Raw genomic sequence first — 17994 nt, forward strand, 5'->3', positions numbered from 1 at the left:
ACCCAACCATGAACATCAATACCTTTCTTAAAATCAATACACAAGTAAATTGTTTTAAACCTGCATATTTAGTTCAAATAAATGCATGTTAGCAAGCAATATTAACTAGGGAAATTGTGTCACTTCTCTTGCGTTCTGTGCAAGCAGAGTCAGGGTATATGCAGCATTTTGGTCCACCTGGCTCGTTGCGAACTGTGTGAAGACCATTTCTTCCTAACAAAGACCGTAATTAATTTGCCAGAATCTTACATAATTATGACATAACATTGAAGGTTGTGCAATGTAACAGCAATATTTAGACTTATGGATGCCACCCGTTCGATAAAATACGGAACGGTTCCGTATTTCACTGAAAGAATAAACGTTTTGTTTTCGAAATGATAGTTTCCGGATTTTACCATATTAATGACCTAAGGCTCGTATTTCTGTGTGTTTATTATACACTGCTCAAAAAAATAAAGGGAACACTTAAACAACACAATGTAACTCCAAGTCAATCACACTTCTGTGAAATCAAACTGTCCACTTAGGAAGCAACACTGATTGACAATAAATTTCACATGCTGTTGTGCAAATGGAATAGACAAAAGGTGGAAATTATAGGCAATTAGCAAGACACCCCCAATAAAGGAATGGTTCTGCAGGTGGTGACCACAGACCACTTCTCAGTTCCTATGCTTCCTGGCTGATGTTTTGGTCACTTTTGAATGCTGGCGGTGCTCTCACTCTAGTGGTAGCATGAGACGGAGTCTACAACCCACACAAGTGGCTCAGGTAGTGCAGTTCATCCAGGATGGCACATCAATGCGAGCTGTGGCAAAAAGGTTTGCTGTGTCTGTCAGCGTAGTGTCCAGAGCATGGAGGCGCTACCAGGAGACAGGCCAGTACATCAGGAGACGTGGAGGAGGCCGTATGAGGGCAACAACCCAGCAGCAGGACCGCTACCTCCGCCTTTGTGCAAGGAGGTGCACTGCCAGAGCCCTGCAAAATGACCTCCAGCAGGCCACAAATGTGCATGTGTCTGCTCAAACGGTCAGAAACAGACTCCATGAGGGTGGTATGAGGGCCCGACGTCCACAGGTGGGGGTTGTGCTTACAGCCCAACACCGTGCAGGACGTTTGGCATTTGCCAGAGAACACCAAGATTGGCAAATTCGCCACTGGCGCCCTGTGCTCTTCACAGATGAAAGCAGGTTCACACTGAGCACATGAGCACATGTGACAGACGTGACAGAGTCTGGAGACGCCATGGAGAACGTTCTGCTGCCTGCAACATCCTCCAGCATGACCGGTTTGGCGGTGGGTCAGTCATGATGTGGGGTGGCATTTCTTTGTGGGGCCGCACAGCCCTCCATGTGCTCGCCAGAGGTAGCCTGACTGCCATTAGGTACCGAGATGAGATCCTCAGACCCCTTGTGAGACCATATGCTGACACATGCACATTTGTGGCCTGCTGGAGGTCATTTTGCAGGGCTCTGGCAGTGCACCTCCTTGCACAAAGGCGGAGGTAGCGGTCCTGCTGCTGGGTTGTTGCCCTCCTATGGCCTCCTCCACGTCTCCTGATGTACTGGCCTGTCTCCTGGTAGCGCCTCCATGCTCTGGACACTACGCTGACAGACACAGCAAACCTTTTTGCCACAGCTCGCATTGATGTGCCATCCTGGATGAACTGCACTACCTGAGCCACTTGTGTGGGTTGTAGACTCCGTCTCATGCTACCACTAGAGTGAGAGCACCGCCAGCATTCAAAAGTGACCAAAACATCAGCCAGGAAGCATAGGAACTGAGAAGTGGTCTGTGGTCACCACCTGCAGAACCATTCCTTTATTGGGGGTGTCTTGCTAATTGCCTATAATTTCCACCTTTTGTCTATTCCATTTGCACAACAGCATGTGAAATTTATTGTCAATCAGTGTTGCTTCCTAAGTGGACAGTTTGATTTCACAGAAGTGTGATTGACTTGGAGTTACATTGTGTTGTTTAAGTGTTCCCTTTATTTTTTTGAGCAGTGTATTATAATTAAGTCTATGATTTGATATTTGATAGAGCAGTCTGACTGAGCGGTGGTAGGCAGCAGCAGGCTCGTAAACATTCATTCAAACAGCACTTTCCTGCGTTTGCCAGCAGCTCGTCGCAATGCTTGAAGCACAGCGCTGTTTATGACTTCAAGCCTATCAACTCCCGAGGTTTGGCTGGCAATACTATAGTGCCTATAAGAACATCCAATAGTCAAAGGTATATGAAATACAAATGGTATAGAGAGAAATAGTTCTATAATTCATATAATAACTACAACCTAAAACTTCTTAACTGGGAATATTGAAGACTCATGTTAAAAGGAACCACCAGCTTTCATATGTTCTCATGTTCGGAGCAAGGAACTTAAACTTTAGCTTTTTTACATGGCACATATTGCACTTTTACTTTCTTCTCAAACTGTGTTTTTGCATTATTTAAACCAAATTGAATATGTTTTATTAATTATTTGAGACTAAATAGATTTTTATTTATGTATTATATTAAGTTAAAATAAGTTCATTCAGTATTGTTGTAATTGTCATAATTACAATATATATATATATATATATATATATATATATATATATATATATATATATATATATATATATATATAATAAATGGTCCAATTAATCGGTATCAGTGTCATGTCTGCTCCCGCTCCTCCTCCCTGGCGCTCGAGGGCGCCAGACTACCTACCGGTCATCATACACTCCTGTTACCAACATTTTGCACAGCTGCGCTCATTGGACTCACCTGGACTCCTTCACTTTGTTGTATATCTATCTCTGTTCCTTGGTTGTGTTCCCTGTGTCCACATTGTTCTCTATTGTGTTTGTTATGTGTTCCTGTCCAGATGCTGTTCTTGTTCCGTTTCATGTCCATCAGCTAATAAACCTTCACTCCCCGTACCTGCTTCTCATCTCCTGGGTCGCTTCCGTAACAATATGTGACAATCGGCTTTTTTTGGTCCTCCAATAATCGGTATCGGTGTTGAAAAATCATAATAGGTCGACCTCTAGTTTAAACACTGTTTCCCATGCTTGTTCATTGAACCATAGACAATTAATGAACATGCACCTGTGGAACGGTCGTTAAGACACTAACAGCTTACAGACAGTAGGCAATTAAGGTCACAGTTATGAAAACTTAGGACAATAAAGAGGCATTTCTACTGACTCTGAAAAACACCAATAAAAAGATTCCCAGGGTCCCTGCTCATCTGCGTGAAGGTGCCTTAGGCATGCTGCAAGGAGGCATGAGGACTACAGATGTGGCCAGGGCAATAAATTGCAATGTCCGTACTGTGAGACGCCTAAGACAGCACTACAGGGAGACAGGACGGACAGCTGATCGTCCTTGCAGTGCAGACCACGTGTAACAACACCTGCACAGGATCGGGTACATCTGAACATTACACTTGCGGGACAGGTACAGGATGGCAACAAGAACTGCCCGAGCTACACCAGGAATGCACAATCCCTCCATCAGTGCTCAGACTGTCCGCAATAGGCTGAGAGAGGCTGGACTGGGGGCTTGTAGTTCTGTTGTAAGGCAGGTCCTCACCAGACATCACTGGCAACAATGTTGCCTATGGGCACAAACCCACCGGCGCTGGACCAGACAGGACTGGCAAAAAGTGCTCTTCTCTGACGAGTCGCAGTTCTGTCCTACCAGGGGTGATGGTCCAGCTTGACAATGCCACCAGCCATAATGCTCGTTCTGTGTGTGATTTCCTGCAAGACAGGAATGTCAGTGTTCTGCCATGGCCAGCGAAGAGCCCAGATCTCAAACCCATTGAGCACGTCTGGGACCTGTTGGATCGGAAGGTGAGGGCTAGGGCCATTTCCCCCAGAAATGTCCGGTTATTTGCAGGTGCCTTGGTGGAAGAGTGGGGTAACATCTCACAGAAAGAACTGGCAAATCTGTGTAGTCCATGAGGAGGAGATGCACTGCAGTACTTAATACAGCTGGTGGCCACACCAGATACTGTTACTTTTGATTTTGACCCCCCCTTTGTTCAGGGAAACATTATTTCATTTATGTTAGTCACATGTCTGTGAAACTTGTTCAGTTTATGTCTGTTGTTGAATCTTGTTATGTTCAAACAAATATTTACACATGTTAAGTTTGCTGAAAATAAACACAGTTGACTGTGAGAGGAAATCTTCTTTTTTTGCTGAGTTTATATGGTTGAATCATCAACATACATGGACACACAGGCTTTATTTAATGCCAGTGGCAGATCATTAGTAAAAATAGAAAAGAGTAGAGGGTCTAGAGAGCTGCCCTGCGGTACACCACACCCTATTTGTTTGACATTAGAGAGGCTTCCATTAAAGAAACCCTCTTGAGTTATATTAGATAGAGGTTGAAAAGCCTTTCAAAAGTTTGGAGTCACTTAGTAATGTCCTTGTTTTTGAAAGAAAAGCATTTTTTTTTGGTCCATTGTTAAAATAACATCAAATTGATCAGAAATACAGTGTAGACGTTGTTAATGTTGTAAATTACTTTTGTTGCTGGAAACGGCTGATTTTTTTCCTCCAACAGGACAATGACCCAAATCACAGCTCCAAACTATGCAATAACTATTTAGGGAAGAAACAGTCAGCTGGTATTCTGTCTATAATGGAGTGGCCAGCACAGTCACCGGATCTCAACCCTATTGAGCTGTTGTGGGAGCAGCTTGACCATATGGTACATTAGAAGTGCCCATCAAGCCAATCCAACTTGCGGGAGGTGCTTCAGGAAGCATGGGGTGAAATCTCTTCAGGTGACCTCAACAAATTGACAATTAGAATGCCAAAGGTCTGCAAGGCTGTAATTGCTACAAATGGAGGATTCTTTGATGAAAGCAAAGTTTGAAGGACACTATTATTTCAATTAAAAATCATTATTCATAACCTTGTCAACGTCTTGACTATATTTCCTATTCATTTTTCAACTCATTTCATGTATGTTTTCATGGAAAACAAGGACATTTCTAAGTGACCCCAAACTTTTGAACGGAAGTGTGCATTTTCTCAACAACAGGTCATGGTCAATAATATCAAAGGCTGCACTAAATATGACAGTACAGCTCCCACAGTCTTCTTATTATCACTTTCTTTCAACCAATCATCAGTCATTTGTGTCAGTGAAGTACATGTTGAGTGCCCTTCCCAACAGTTTGCTAAGAGATGGCAACAAGCTGATAGGTCTGCTGTTAGAACCAGTAAAGGCTGCTTTACCACTCTTGGGTAGCGGAATGATGTTGGCTTCCCTCCAGGCCTGAGGACAAACACCTTCATCTAAACTCAGATTAAATGCATGACATAATCAGCTATCATCCTCAGTAGCTTTCCATCTAACTTGTCAATGCCAGGAGGTTTGTCATTAGTAATTGATGACATTAACTTCACCTCTCCCACAGTTAAAATTCAAACTTACAATGCTGTTCTTTCATTATTCGTTTTTTTATGCATGAATATGATTGTTCATTGTTGGCTTTTCCTGCCTAAGCTTGTCCACTATGCCAACTATGCCAAAAGTAATCATAAAAATAATTGGCAACATCATGGTTTTGTGATGAATAAGCCATCTGATTTGAATGAAGATGGAGTTGAATTAGTCTTTCTGTCCATAATTTAATTTAAAGTACTTCCATCCTTCTTTATATTGTTGATCTTGGCTTCATAATACAGTTTATTCTTCCTTTTTGTTGAGTTTCGTCACATCATTTCTCAATTTGCAGTAAGTAAGCCAGTCAGATGTGCAGCCAGACTTATTAGCCACTCCTTTTGCCCCATCTCTTTCAACCATACCGTTTTTCAATTCCTCATCAATCCATGGAGCCTTAACAGTTCTAACAGTCAGTTTCTTAACACATGCATGTTTATTAATAATTGGAAGAAGCAAATGCATACATTCATCAAGTGCAGCGTTTGTATGCTCCTTATTTATCACCTCAGACCAACAAATATTTTTAACATTATCCAAATAAGAATCTCTTATACACTATTTTAGGCCCAGCTTTTGGAACTCCACTATTTTGATCCCTGCATCCAATGGGTATGGATACAGCTTTAGGACAAAGCTACAATATGAGTACAAATTTGATCAATATGTTTGGATGACCTTTTTCCTCTAGTATTTGTAAATTCCCTGATAGGTTGATTTAGTTCCCTGAATCAGGCCTTCCGAGTGGTGCAGTGGTCCTAGTGATCCTGGTTCGAGTCCAGGCTCTGTCGCAGCCGGCCATGACCGGGAGACCCATGGGGAGGTACACAATTGGCCCAGCGTCGTCTGGGTTAGGGGAGGGTTTGGCCGGCAGGGATGTCCTTGTCCAATCTTGCTCTAGCGACTTCTGTGGCGGTTCGGCTGACACGGTCGCCAGGTGTACAGTGTTTCCTCCGACACATTGGTGTGGCTGACTTCCGGTTTAAGCGGGCATTGTGTCAAGAAGCAGTGCGGCTTGGTTGGGTTGTGTTTCGGAGGACGCACAGCTCTCGACCTCTGAATATACAGTTGAAGTCGGAAGTTTACATACACCTTAGCCAAATACATTTAAACTCAGTTTTTCACAATTCCTGACATTTAATCAGAGTAAAAGTTCCCTGTCTTGGGTCAGTTAGGATCATCAGTTTATTTTAAGAATGTGAAATGTCAGAATAATAGTAGAGAGAATTATTTATTTCAGCTTTTATTTCTTTCATCACATTCCCAGTGGGTCAAAAGTTTACATACACTCAATTAGTATTTGGTAGCATTGCCTTTAAATTGTCTAACGTGGTTCATATATTTCGGGTAGCCTTTTGGCCCATTTACTCCTGACAGAGCTGGTGTAACTGAGTCAGGTTTGTAGGCCTTCTTGCTCGCACACGCTTTTTCAGTTCTGCCCACACATTTTCTATAGGATTGAGGTCAGGGCTTTGTGATGGCCACTCCAATACCTTGACTTTGTTGTCCTTAAGCCAATTTTGCCACAACTTTGGAAGTATGCTTGTGGTCATTGTCCATTTGGAAGACCCATTTGCAACCAAGCTTTAACTTCCTGACTGATGTCTTGATGTTGGTTCAATATATCCACATAATTTTCATCCTCATGATGCCATCTATTTTGTGAAGTGCACCAGTCCCTCCTGCAGCAAAGCACCCTCACAACATGATGCTGCCACCCCCGTGCTTCACGGTTGGGATGGTATTCTTCGGCTTGCAAGCCTCCCCCTTTTTTCCTCCAAACATAACGATGGTCATTACGGCCAAACAATTCTGTTTTTGTTTCATCAGACCAGAGGACATTTTTCCAAAAAGTATGATCTTTGTCCCCATGTGCAGTTTATGGCAGTTTTGGAGCAGTGGCTTCTTCCGTGCTGAGCGGCCTTTCAGGTTATGTCGATATAGGACTCGTTTTACTGTGGATATAGATACTTTTGTACCTGTTTCCTCCAGCATCTCCACAAGGTCCTTTGCTGTTGTTTTGGGATTGATTTGCACTTTTCGCACCAAAGTACGTTCATCTCTAGGAGACAGAACACGTCTCCTTCCTGAGCGGTATGATGGCTGTGTGGTCCCATGGTGTTTATACTTGCGTACTACTGTCTGTAAACAATTGTTGGAAAAATGACTTGTGTCATGCACAAAGTAGATGTCCTAACTGACTTGCCAAAACTATAGTTTGTTAACAAGAAATTTGTGGAGTGGTTGAAGAACGAGTTTTAATGACTCCAACCTAAGTGTATGTAAACTTCCGACTTTATATACAGTATGTATGTATGTGTGTGTGTATATATCTGTGTGTATATATATATATATATACTGTGTATATACTGTGTGTATATATATCTATATATTATATATATATATCCATACCTCTCCCATAAGTGTTCATGTCTCTTCTATAGATGTTATGTCCTTGTATTGCTACTGCTGTATCATCAAAGGAATTATCTAAGTGACTCTCAGAAAGGGCTAATATGTGAATGTTATCTGATAGCAAGTTATTGATTTCATGAACCTTATTTCTAACATGCTGACCAAGCCGCACGCACGCGTGCGCGTTGATTTTGTCCACCCACACCAGACGCTATCAGGACACGCAGGTTGAAATATCAAAACAAACCCTGAACCAATTATATTAATTTGGCGACAGGTCAAAAAGCATTAAACATTTATGGCAATTTAGCTAGCTCGCTTGCTGTTGGTAGCTAATTTGTCCTGGGATATAAACATTGGGTTGTTATTTTACCTGAAATGCACAAGGTCCTCTACTCAGACAATTAATCCACAGATAAAATGGTAATCTGAATTAGTTTCTAGTCATCTCTCCTCCTTCCTTCAGGTTTCTTCTTATTTTGTACTTTATATGGCGGTTGGCAACTAACTTTAGGTGGATTACCACCACCGACTGGAGTGTGGACCTCAGTTAATCTTTCAATCACCCACCTGGGTATATGCTCCTAAAAACTGTTAGCAGTTGTTATTCTTCAATAACACGGACCCCAAAGCAAATCAGGGAGAGAAAAATAGGTTTATTCAAAGAGAACAAATCATAGTTGTTATGCTGAGAAGTAGATGTTCATTCTTCACTGTCCTCAATGATTCTCCACAGAACAAAAGACAGGATGTAATTTATCACCCCCAACCCGAGCCTGTGGTTGACCAATTAGAATTTCTGGCAATAAAATTGGGCCAGTGGCCAAATAACAAGTATCATGAGTCAGGCTCAATGTATAGACTTTTCAGACCAATGAAATCTTGCCACATGTAGCTATGAGTCGTGGACTGAAATTCGTCCCATGTCTCTGACCCATTAATCCTTAAAAACAACTATTTCCATTGATCATAATTCCATATTACAGAGAAAACACTTTCTATTGATGGTTAATTCCCTCTTGACCTTTAGTCCTCTGCGTTGTGTATTTATTCTTCGAGGAGATGGCACATGGGTATATGCACCTAAAAACCAATGAGGAGATGGGAGAGGCTGTACTTGCACCGTGTTGAGCGTCACAAATAGAATCCAGTTCTATTTTAGCGCCTGGCCACGCAGACGTGCGTGTGCAGTGTGGGTGCAATGATAAAATAACATGTATGTGTACATTTATTTCGCAACACTCTCGCACTCGAGCGGTGTGGTCAGCATGTAAGAATACATATATTAAAATTGACTATTTTCATCCCTTTCCTGGGTAGATTATCAGAGATAGACATAATATGGAAAAGAACAAACAAATCAAGAGAAAAATCATTAATCAGTTGATGTGTGTGCAGGGGGGTTGAAACTATGAACCCATAGGCTTGGCTGTCTAATCCCTTTTGAGAGGGAGGGTGGACAATGAGCCTGTCATAGCAAATGTAAGCAATGTCCCCACGCGCTCTGGCTGCTTTCATGGCCAGGATAAGTTATTTTCTCTTCTGGCGCACAGCTTCAGGATAGTCCTGAAACGGCAACAAACAACAGGGATCTAGACAGTCATAAGCCCGGGACAATCTGCGTTCCCAGCCACAAGAGCTAACCACGTTGCAGGCTACTTTCAAACCCTCAAGAAAACCCAGCTAGCTTGATAGGCAGCTAACAGTGGTAGCTAGGCTAGCTGCTACACCAAGCAGCACATCATACCCTTGATCGGCAGGATCCCTGGACAGATGGCAGAGGTCCCAGCAACTGTGGCCAGCCCCGTCGCGGGATCCAAACTCAGAAGGTAGCTAGCTAGTAGCCAAACTTTTTCAGTACAACACTTTTTCAGAGACTGCGAGGAGTGCGTTCCCCGAGGAGTGTGAGGTGCGAGAAGAAGGAATAGAGGGTGATAAATGTAGACTGTGAGAAAGAGGGAGCACAACTAAGTGGAAAGAAAGAAGTAATTGATTTTGGACTGAACCATTTTCTATGGCCAAACAAGCATCCCTCTTGCCAGATTCCTTACTTTTGAATCCCTGCCTTGTATATCTTGGCCTCCTGGCCTGTAAACACACACGCAACAGATGGGCTTTGACTCTCAGGAAGTGGTTTGTTTATATTACAGATATTAGTGAGCTTCCATGCCCCGACGAATTGAGACTGTCCTGAGGGCAAAAGGGGGTGCAACTCAATATTAGGAACACGCTGTTCCTAATGTTTTGTACACTCAGTGTATATATGATTGAGCTCCTATGCTTCTCAATGGACAGATCATATGTAGGATAACATTTGATACTTATCACAAATGCCATACAATACATAATAACATTTCAAAACAAAATGTAGCATATATGTAACCCATTCTCAACCTACTCTGCCTTGAAGCTGGTACTTCAGGTCTTCACAACAGTGTCTATTTCAGTCCAATAGGCTCAAATTTCTAGTCCTTCCTGTTCTGCCGGCCTCTGCATTGTTGTCATAGGTGGCTTTGTCATAAAACACGTCTTGGCCAGGTCGTTTTTCTAACATAGCCAGGTCTTCTCCAGGTCGTTATTGAATAGTGTCATGAATACCCCACTTGTATAAATTGCGATATTAGTATTGGTAGGAATATTAGTCTCTAGTGTCTCCCCTAAGGCTTCTTGACCAGTCAGTCAGTCAGTCCCTTCTGGGTGGTCGCTGAGGACAAGGTTGTGGCAAGAAACCCCTGTTATATCCACTTAGGGGTTACCAGAAGGTTCTGAAGACTTCTAGTTGACCCCAATCCAGTCAGATTTGGGAAGCAGTGCTCTAAATAGATGTTTGAAAGAGAGAGAGAGCGATAGAGACAGGGAGACAGAAAGAGAGGGGGGAGAGGGGGAGACAGACGGAGACAAAGGGAGAGAGACAGAGGTTGGCCTATATATAGGGTCTGGACTTGCCACATGTAGAATCTGTTCCCCTTGGTGAACCACAACAGTTTGTCAGTGTTGCTGTGTCACTGCCGCGCCGCCTTCATGAGAACGGCTATTTTAGTTTTAGGAGGATGGCACCGCACGGGACCACCTGGAACTGTAAAGGTTAGTCAGCAACTACTGTAGTCATATTGAATGGACAGTCACTAAGGATAGGCCTAAGTGTCTACTATGCCATTGAAGGTCAGCTTAATTATACATTGGTGTGCGTTTGAAATACAAAATGTATTGCATTTACATTTTTGCTTGTCGCTACAGCAGAAATAAAATGAAATATCCCAAGCTGGCAGGGTAAGAGAATGGAGCATAATGTTCCAGTCACCAGACTGTCACCTCTGTAGATTTCTGTTGATGTCTCAATGACCTGGCTGACAGCCGTACAATCAATGCATAAAGCCTTTGAGGGAACTATTTCATATGCACACAAGTTATACTGTGCCTCTTATATTATGGACACGCACGCACACACACTACAAACATTCTGGGCAACATACAGTATCTTGTGCACAGTAGTGTGGAGCGTCTCTGTAGCTGCTTGGATGTTAATTATGTGCTGTCCGGGGTTAGGTTTCACATAGGCCAGCTGAAAATAAATGTCAGCCACAGTTTGTGCTAGCAGGGCAGATAAGGGTTGAGAGAGGAGGGGGTGGTAGGGAAAGGAAGAGTGCAGGGTAAAGAAGATATTGGCTCAGTATTTCACACAGGGATGTCATTGGGTAACATCGCTGACAATTATCTGTTTCTCTCTCTCCAGCAAAGGAAAGCTCCCCCTGTCATGGCTGCTCCATCCTTCCTCCTCCTCTTCCCCCTGGGTTTGCTGTCTGCTGTGAGATCAGCCTCGCTGATGGGCCCTGGCTCTATGACGTCATCAGGTAGACTGCTACACCCCGTACCTTTTCACACACTTGTTGGTCTCGTCATGTGATTATCAGCGCTGTAGAGAGAGTGTGATGTGTTGAACTGTATGACACTCCTACTGTATCTGATTCCACCTACGGTAACTGCCATTTATCTCTGACAACAATCATCAATCTTATAACACAATACTCCTTTTTTTCTAAATCGAATCTATTGCTCTTTTTAGTTTCAAATCTTTAGCATGTGAATCGATGTCCTTTCTTGTTTGATCTAATATTGCACAGTACAGGGCATTTACACTTATCAAATCTTATATCAGACAACAGTTGCAGAGTCCTGTATTTGCACACATGGGAAAAGGTTGTTGGTTGAGCAAACGGCAGCCTTTCCTTTTTCAGCCAGTCAGACTGCACCAGATCAATAGTGAAGGTAAATAGATTGGACTGGGCTGTGACAAAGTCCAGGGACAGGCAGACAGGATGGGTTACATGTTGACCTAACACAGCTCCCTCCATACAGCCAAGGAAGACATGCATTTTATATACTGTATGTTTATTAACCACTACTACAAAGGACAAATAATATGTAAATAATATGTAAAACTTAATAAACTATAGATATCATGAGTAACAAAATGGGGAAGGGAGCCCTAATTGTTTTGCTCTAGTAACCATGTAAATGGTGTCTCTCCTGAATGGTGCAATCTAAGGGACCAAAATTCAGGAATGTCATATTCATGGCCATATTCTGTTGCAACATCATTTGTGAAACTATGCTCCGAGTCTTTGAGTTCAGAACATGGCGTTATAGAGAGAGATAGCTGGACCCGGAGTTGAGCGATGTCCTTGCAATGCACTGGCTGCTGCTCAAATGGACTCTGTCCATTGTAAGTGGGTTAAAGTGAACAGCTCTGGGCCAACCTCTATTGTAGAAACTGTTCCCTCACATGATGTTTGGTCAATCTGTATGGAGTGATCTAGAATGTTTTGTCACTTACCATGAGCCTGTCTCCACTAATCTAGAATGTTTTTGAATTTGGTCTAGAGGGCTCCAGTACATTATGTATCTCTCTGTGACCCTGTCTAACAGCACTCTCCATAGGGAGTCCTCAATCCTCTCCTCATCCTCTCTTCCTCGCCTCCTCCTCTACCCAGAGCTCAGTGGTCCATAGATTATAAGGGCATAAACCTGGAGCACTCCCTTATGGATTAAACTGTAAAAGTAATGGGTCGCTGTTGGCCTGCTGGTGAAGATTTAATGTAGGAACACGTCTTTGGCAGGAGTTCAGAACTCTCCCCTGACTCATCACACAGGGATCTCTCTCCCCTCTCTCACATGAATACATGGGTGGTGTGGCCTCGATCCACTCACATGAATACATGGGTGGTGTGGCCTCGATCCACTCACATGAATACATGGGTGGTGTGGCCTCGATCCACTCACATGAATACATGGGTGGTGTGGCCTCGATCCTCTCACATGAATACATGGGTGGTGTGGCCTCGATCCTCTCACATGAATACCTGGGTGGTGTGGCCTCGATCCTCTCACATGAATACCTGGGTGGTGTGGCCTCTCTCCTCTCTCACCTGAATACCTGGGTGGTGTGGCCTCTCCTCTCTCACATGAATACCTGGGTGGTGTGGCCTCTCCCCTCTCTCACATGAATACCTGGGTGGTGTGGCCTCTCCCCTCTCTCACATGAATACCTGGGTGGTGTGGCCTCTCTCACATGATTATCTGGGTGGTGTGGCCTCTCTCCTCTCTCACATGAATACCTGGGTGGTGTGGCCTCTCTCCTCTCACATGAATACATGGGTGGTGTGGCCTCTCCCCTCTCTCACATGAATACCTGGGTGGTGTGGCCTCCCGTCTCTCACATGAATACCTGGGTGGTGTGGCCTCTCTCCTCTCTCACATGAATACCTGGGTGGTGTGGCCTCTCCCCTCTCTCACATGAATACATGGGTGGTGTGGCCTCGCTCCTCTCTCACATTAACATCTGGGTGGTGTGGCCTCTCCTCTCTGAAACTAAGCCTCACTTTGTTCCTGGACTTCTAGAAGGTCAGAGTGGGTATGGATAAGGTTCATACAGGTGACAAAAGCATGTAGAACATGTCATTTGAACAATTTCAAAAGTTGGCTAAATAAAAAAGCAATGACAAAGATAATACCTACTAAAGTAGTTTTTATTAGTGAGCTTTCTCTGGTTTTGAGTTTGTGATATGTGTTACTGAACTGTGGGTAGCTAAAATGATACACAAATGTTTTGATTCTAGTGTCTGTGTTTCCCCGGGGGTCTTTAGTTCACCTGGCAATAGGCTGTTCCCAAAACCTGCTGCAAACACTTATAGCTTCCAGTTTACATAAACTTCTGATAACTATTTAGATAACGACTGGCCATCATAATGTGTCCCAAATTCCATCGTATTCCCTATGAAGTGCACTACTTATGAACAGAGCCCTATGGGGAATAGGGTGTCATTTGGGATGTAGTCAGATGCTGAGCAGTCTCCGGAAACCACAGAGTTCCGTGTTCATTTGATTGGTTGCCAATGAAGGCAGTGCTAAGGAGATGATCGTGGACTTCAGGAAACAGCAGAGGGAGCACCCCTCCATCCACATCGAAGGGACAGCAGTGGAGAAGGTGGAAAGTTTTAAGTTCCTCGGCGTACACCTCACAGACAAACTGAAATGGTCCACACACACAGACAGTGTGGTGAAGAAGGTGCAACAGCGCCTCTTCAACCTCAGGAGGCTGAAGAAATTTGGCTTGTCACCCAAAACCCTGACAAACTTTTACAGATGCACAATCGAGAGCATCCTGTTGGGCTGTATCACAGCCTGGTACGGCAACTGCACCGCCCTCAACCGCAAGGCTCTCCAGAGGGTGGTGCGGTTTGCACAACGCATCACCGGGGGCAAACTACCTGCCCTCCAGGACACCTACAGCACCCGACGTCACAGGAAGACCAAAAAGATCATCAAGGACAACAACCACCCGAGCCACTGTCTGTTCATACCGCTATCATCCAGAAGGCGAGGTCAGTACAGGTGCATCAAAGCGGGGACCGAGAGACTGTAAAACAGCTTCTACCTCAAGGCCATCAGACTGCTAAACAGCCACCACTAACTCAGAGAGGCTGCTGCCTGCATTGATACCACATCACTGGCCACTTTAATAAATGGATCACTAGTCACTTTAAATAATGCCACTTTAATAATGTTTACATATCTTACATTACTCATCTCATATGTATATACTGTACTCTATACCATCTACTGCATCTTGCCTATGCCGCTTGGCCATCACTCATCCATATATTTATATGCACATATTCTCATTCACCCCTTTAGATTTGTGTGTATTAGGTAGTTGTTGGGGAATTGTTAGATTACTTTTAGATATTACTCCACTGTCGGAACTAGAAGCACAAGCATTTCACTACACTCACATTAACATCTGCTAACCATGTGTATGTGACCAATAACATTTGATTTGATTTGGAACTGGCCCAGTCTTCCTCAACAACGGTGAAACATCTCCCTCCTTTCTCCACCTCTCTCATTCTCTCTCCTCTTAGTCACTACACTATTTCCTCTACCACGCTTCTATCTAAACGCTCCTGAAGTCACACAGCGTGTGTGTCTCTAGTTCCGTCATAGTTTCTACCCCAACCTGTTTTAGTATTTTCTACCCTTTACATATATTTACCAGACGTGCCTCTGAGATTCAAGCTCTGTTGGGCCTTCCTAGAAATCTTTAGCTACAATTTTTTTCCTGTTAAATGTTTTTTCACCAGTGAGCAGACCGCATAACAAGCAGAAAATATGCTTTTGGAGACGCTCCCTGTGTTTAGGGCCAGACCAGGGTGATTAGTGTGTGAGTGTGTGCCTATGTGCGTGCGTCTGACTGTCTGGACCCTGCGTACCTATTGATCCTGTTGTGCTGATTTTGAGGCTCTTGCTCTTTAGCCATGCAGGCAGAAACAAGCGGTGACCGCACAGGGTTTGGTACGCCTCGCCCCACACACACACACACACACACACACACACACACACACACACACACACACACACACACACACACACACACACACACACACACACACACACACACACACACACACACACACACACACACTACAATTTCAGAGCCCTCAGTCTGAGCCCTACAAAGAGCAGTACTGGGTTGTGTTTACGGTTTGTAGCAGGGCTTGGCCAAGTTAAGGAGAGACAGGGCCCAACGATACAGCCAAGTTAAGGAGAGACAGGACCCAACGATACAGACACGTTAAGGAAAGACAGGGCCCAACGATACAGACAAGCATTTATGGGAAAGAATGGACGGAGAACCAGGGAAGAAATGTCAAGGGGTGAGGGATGTTAGGATGATACATTTCCAATTTGTGCTACTAGTTCAGGGTGCCACTGGCACAACATTGACATACTTGACTTAATCCTGTCCCCTTGGGAGCATTGGGCGTCCACCATGGCTCTCCACCTCACTCTCTTCTGTATGAGGGCTTTGGCATCTTGCCAGGAGATCCCAGCTTTGTTCAGTTCTGGTAGTGTTCCTGGCACAACATTCAAACATCTGGCAGATATTAGCCTAGAGAAACCATACAATGCTCAGGCCTTATTCCATGTTCCAGGTAGAAACACACATCTATAAGGAGGCCAGTAACAGAACAAAATTATGTGAGAATATTTTATGTTGGCTCATGACAACTAAAACCACCCAGGGAAAACTAGGCTAGAACCACCTCAGTCAGTCTGTGAGAGACCAGCGACTAATCTGAACAAAGCAATCCAATGCCAAAGCAGTGTGCGTGTGCGCGTGCGTGTCTGTTGAGAAGGGTAACTGTAACCCGACCGACTCATCTATATTTACTCTCAGCCATTCTTAATATGACATAACGAAGGTAATGCTGTGGTTGTGAGGTTATTACAGGAGATGAACATTATCTTGGGCTAATAAATGACTGGATCCTGGCTGATCTGTCTGGGACTGTGAGTGGACCCCGGCAGACTGGTTATCACACTTCAAAGTAGAATGGGATGATGGTCTTAACGCTCAACTCAATCCAACCCACATAGAAGTATTGTTGGTATATTCTTTAACTCTTATTTTACAAGGTAAATTGACTGACAACACATTCTCATTTACAGCAATGACCTGGGGGATAGTTACAGGGGAGAGGAGGGGGATGAATGAGTCAATTGGAAGCTATTAACTGAGTAGTTATTTTTCCTATGGCCATATACATTCACTAAATGGTTTGATGTACTTTAAAAACGAACAACTCCTGCTACTTTCATTTCACAGGTTTGCTTCCGGTTTGTTTTCAGAATAAGAAGTTTTGGTGTGCGTACAGTAGTTTGTGAATATGGACTAGCACGGTGTAAACATTGACAAGTTGGATAGATTTTCAACCTTAGATAGAGCTCCAGTTAACTTTTATAGGGGATTCTCTTTGTTTCTATTTTAAAATTTTATTTTAATTTTACCCCCTTTTCTGCCCAATTTTCGTGGTATCTTGTCTCATTGCTACAACTCCCGTACGGGCTCGGGAGAGACGAAGGTCTAAAGCCATGCGTCCTCCGAAGCACAACCCAACCAAGCCGCACTGCTTCTTAACACAGCGCGCCTCCAACCCGCAAGCCAGCCGCACCAATGTGTCGGAGGAAACACCGTGCACCTGGCCCCCTTGGTTAGCGCGCACTGTGCCCGGCCCGCCACAGGAGTCGCTGGAGCGCGATGAGACAAGGATATCCCTACCGGCCAAACCCTCCCTAACCCGGACGACGCTAGGCCAATTGTGCGTCACCCCACGGACCTCCCGGTCGCGGCCGGCTGCGACAGAGCCTGGGCGCGAACCCAGAGACTCTGGTGGCGCAGCTAGCGCTGCGATGCAGTGCCCTAGACCACTGCGCCACCCGGGAGGCCCCTCTCTTTGTTTCTTAGAGGTGTGTTGAAGTTGTCTTTGTAGATCTGAACACAGGGGTTTGGTTTGTTATGGACATTGTGTGTGTGTGTGTGTGTGTGTGTGTGTGTGTGTGTGTGTGTGTGTGTGTGTGTGTGTGTGTGTGTGTGTGTGTGTGTGTGTGTGTGTGTGTGTGTCTGTGTGTGTGTGTGTGTGTGTACACGTTTTACTGTACTTGAGAGTACCAGAAGTCCTCACTAGAATACTAAACCAATTCAGAGAAGTGAGGACATTTTGCCGGTCCTCACTTGTAAAAAGGCTATTTTAGGCTCGGGTTAAGCTTAGTGAGGACATTTTG

General features: G+C 44.1%; 1 protein-coding gene across 2 annotated transcripts in view; it reads left to right on the top strand.

The window, feature by feature from the left end:
• Positions 1 to 17994, top strand: part of LOC120063271 (growth hormone receptor-like) — a 76602-nt gene that overhangs the window by 20746 nt on the left and 37862 nt on the right. Inside the window, exons 1-2 of one of the 2 annotated variants that reach the window (XM_039013538.1) lie at positions 10725 to 10956; positions 11606 to 11723. In XM_039013538.1, the coding sequence (XP_038869466.1) occupies positions 10894 to 10956; positions 11606 to 11723 (181 nt within the window). In that variant the 5' untranslated portion in view covers positions 10725 to 10893. Of the gene's footprint in view, positions 1 to 10724; positions 10957 to 11605; positions 11724 to 17994 lie in introns of those variants that run through there. The other variant, XM_039013539.1, reaches the window with a different exon arrangement.

Source organism: Salvelinus namaycush, chromosome 18 (genome assembly GCF_016432855.1).
Source record: "Salvelinus namaycush isolate Seneca chromosome 18, SaNama_1.0, whole genome shotgun sequence".
Lineage (NCBI taxonomy): Eukaryota > Metazoa > Chordata > Actinopteri > Salmoniformes > Salmonidae > Salvelinus > Salvelinus namaycush.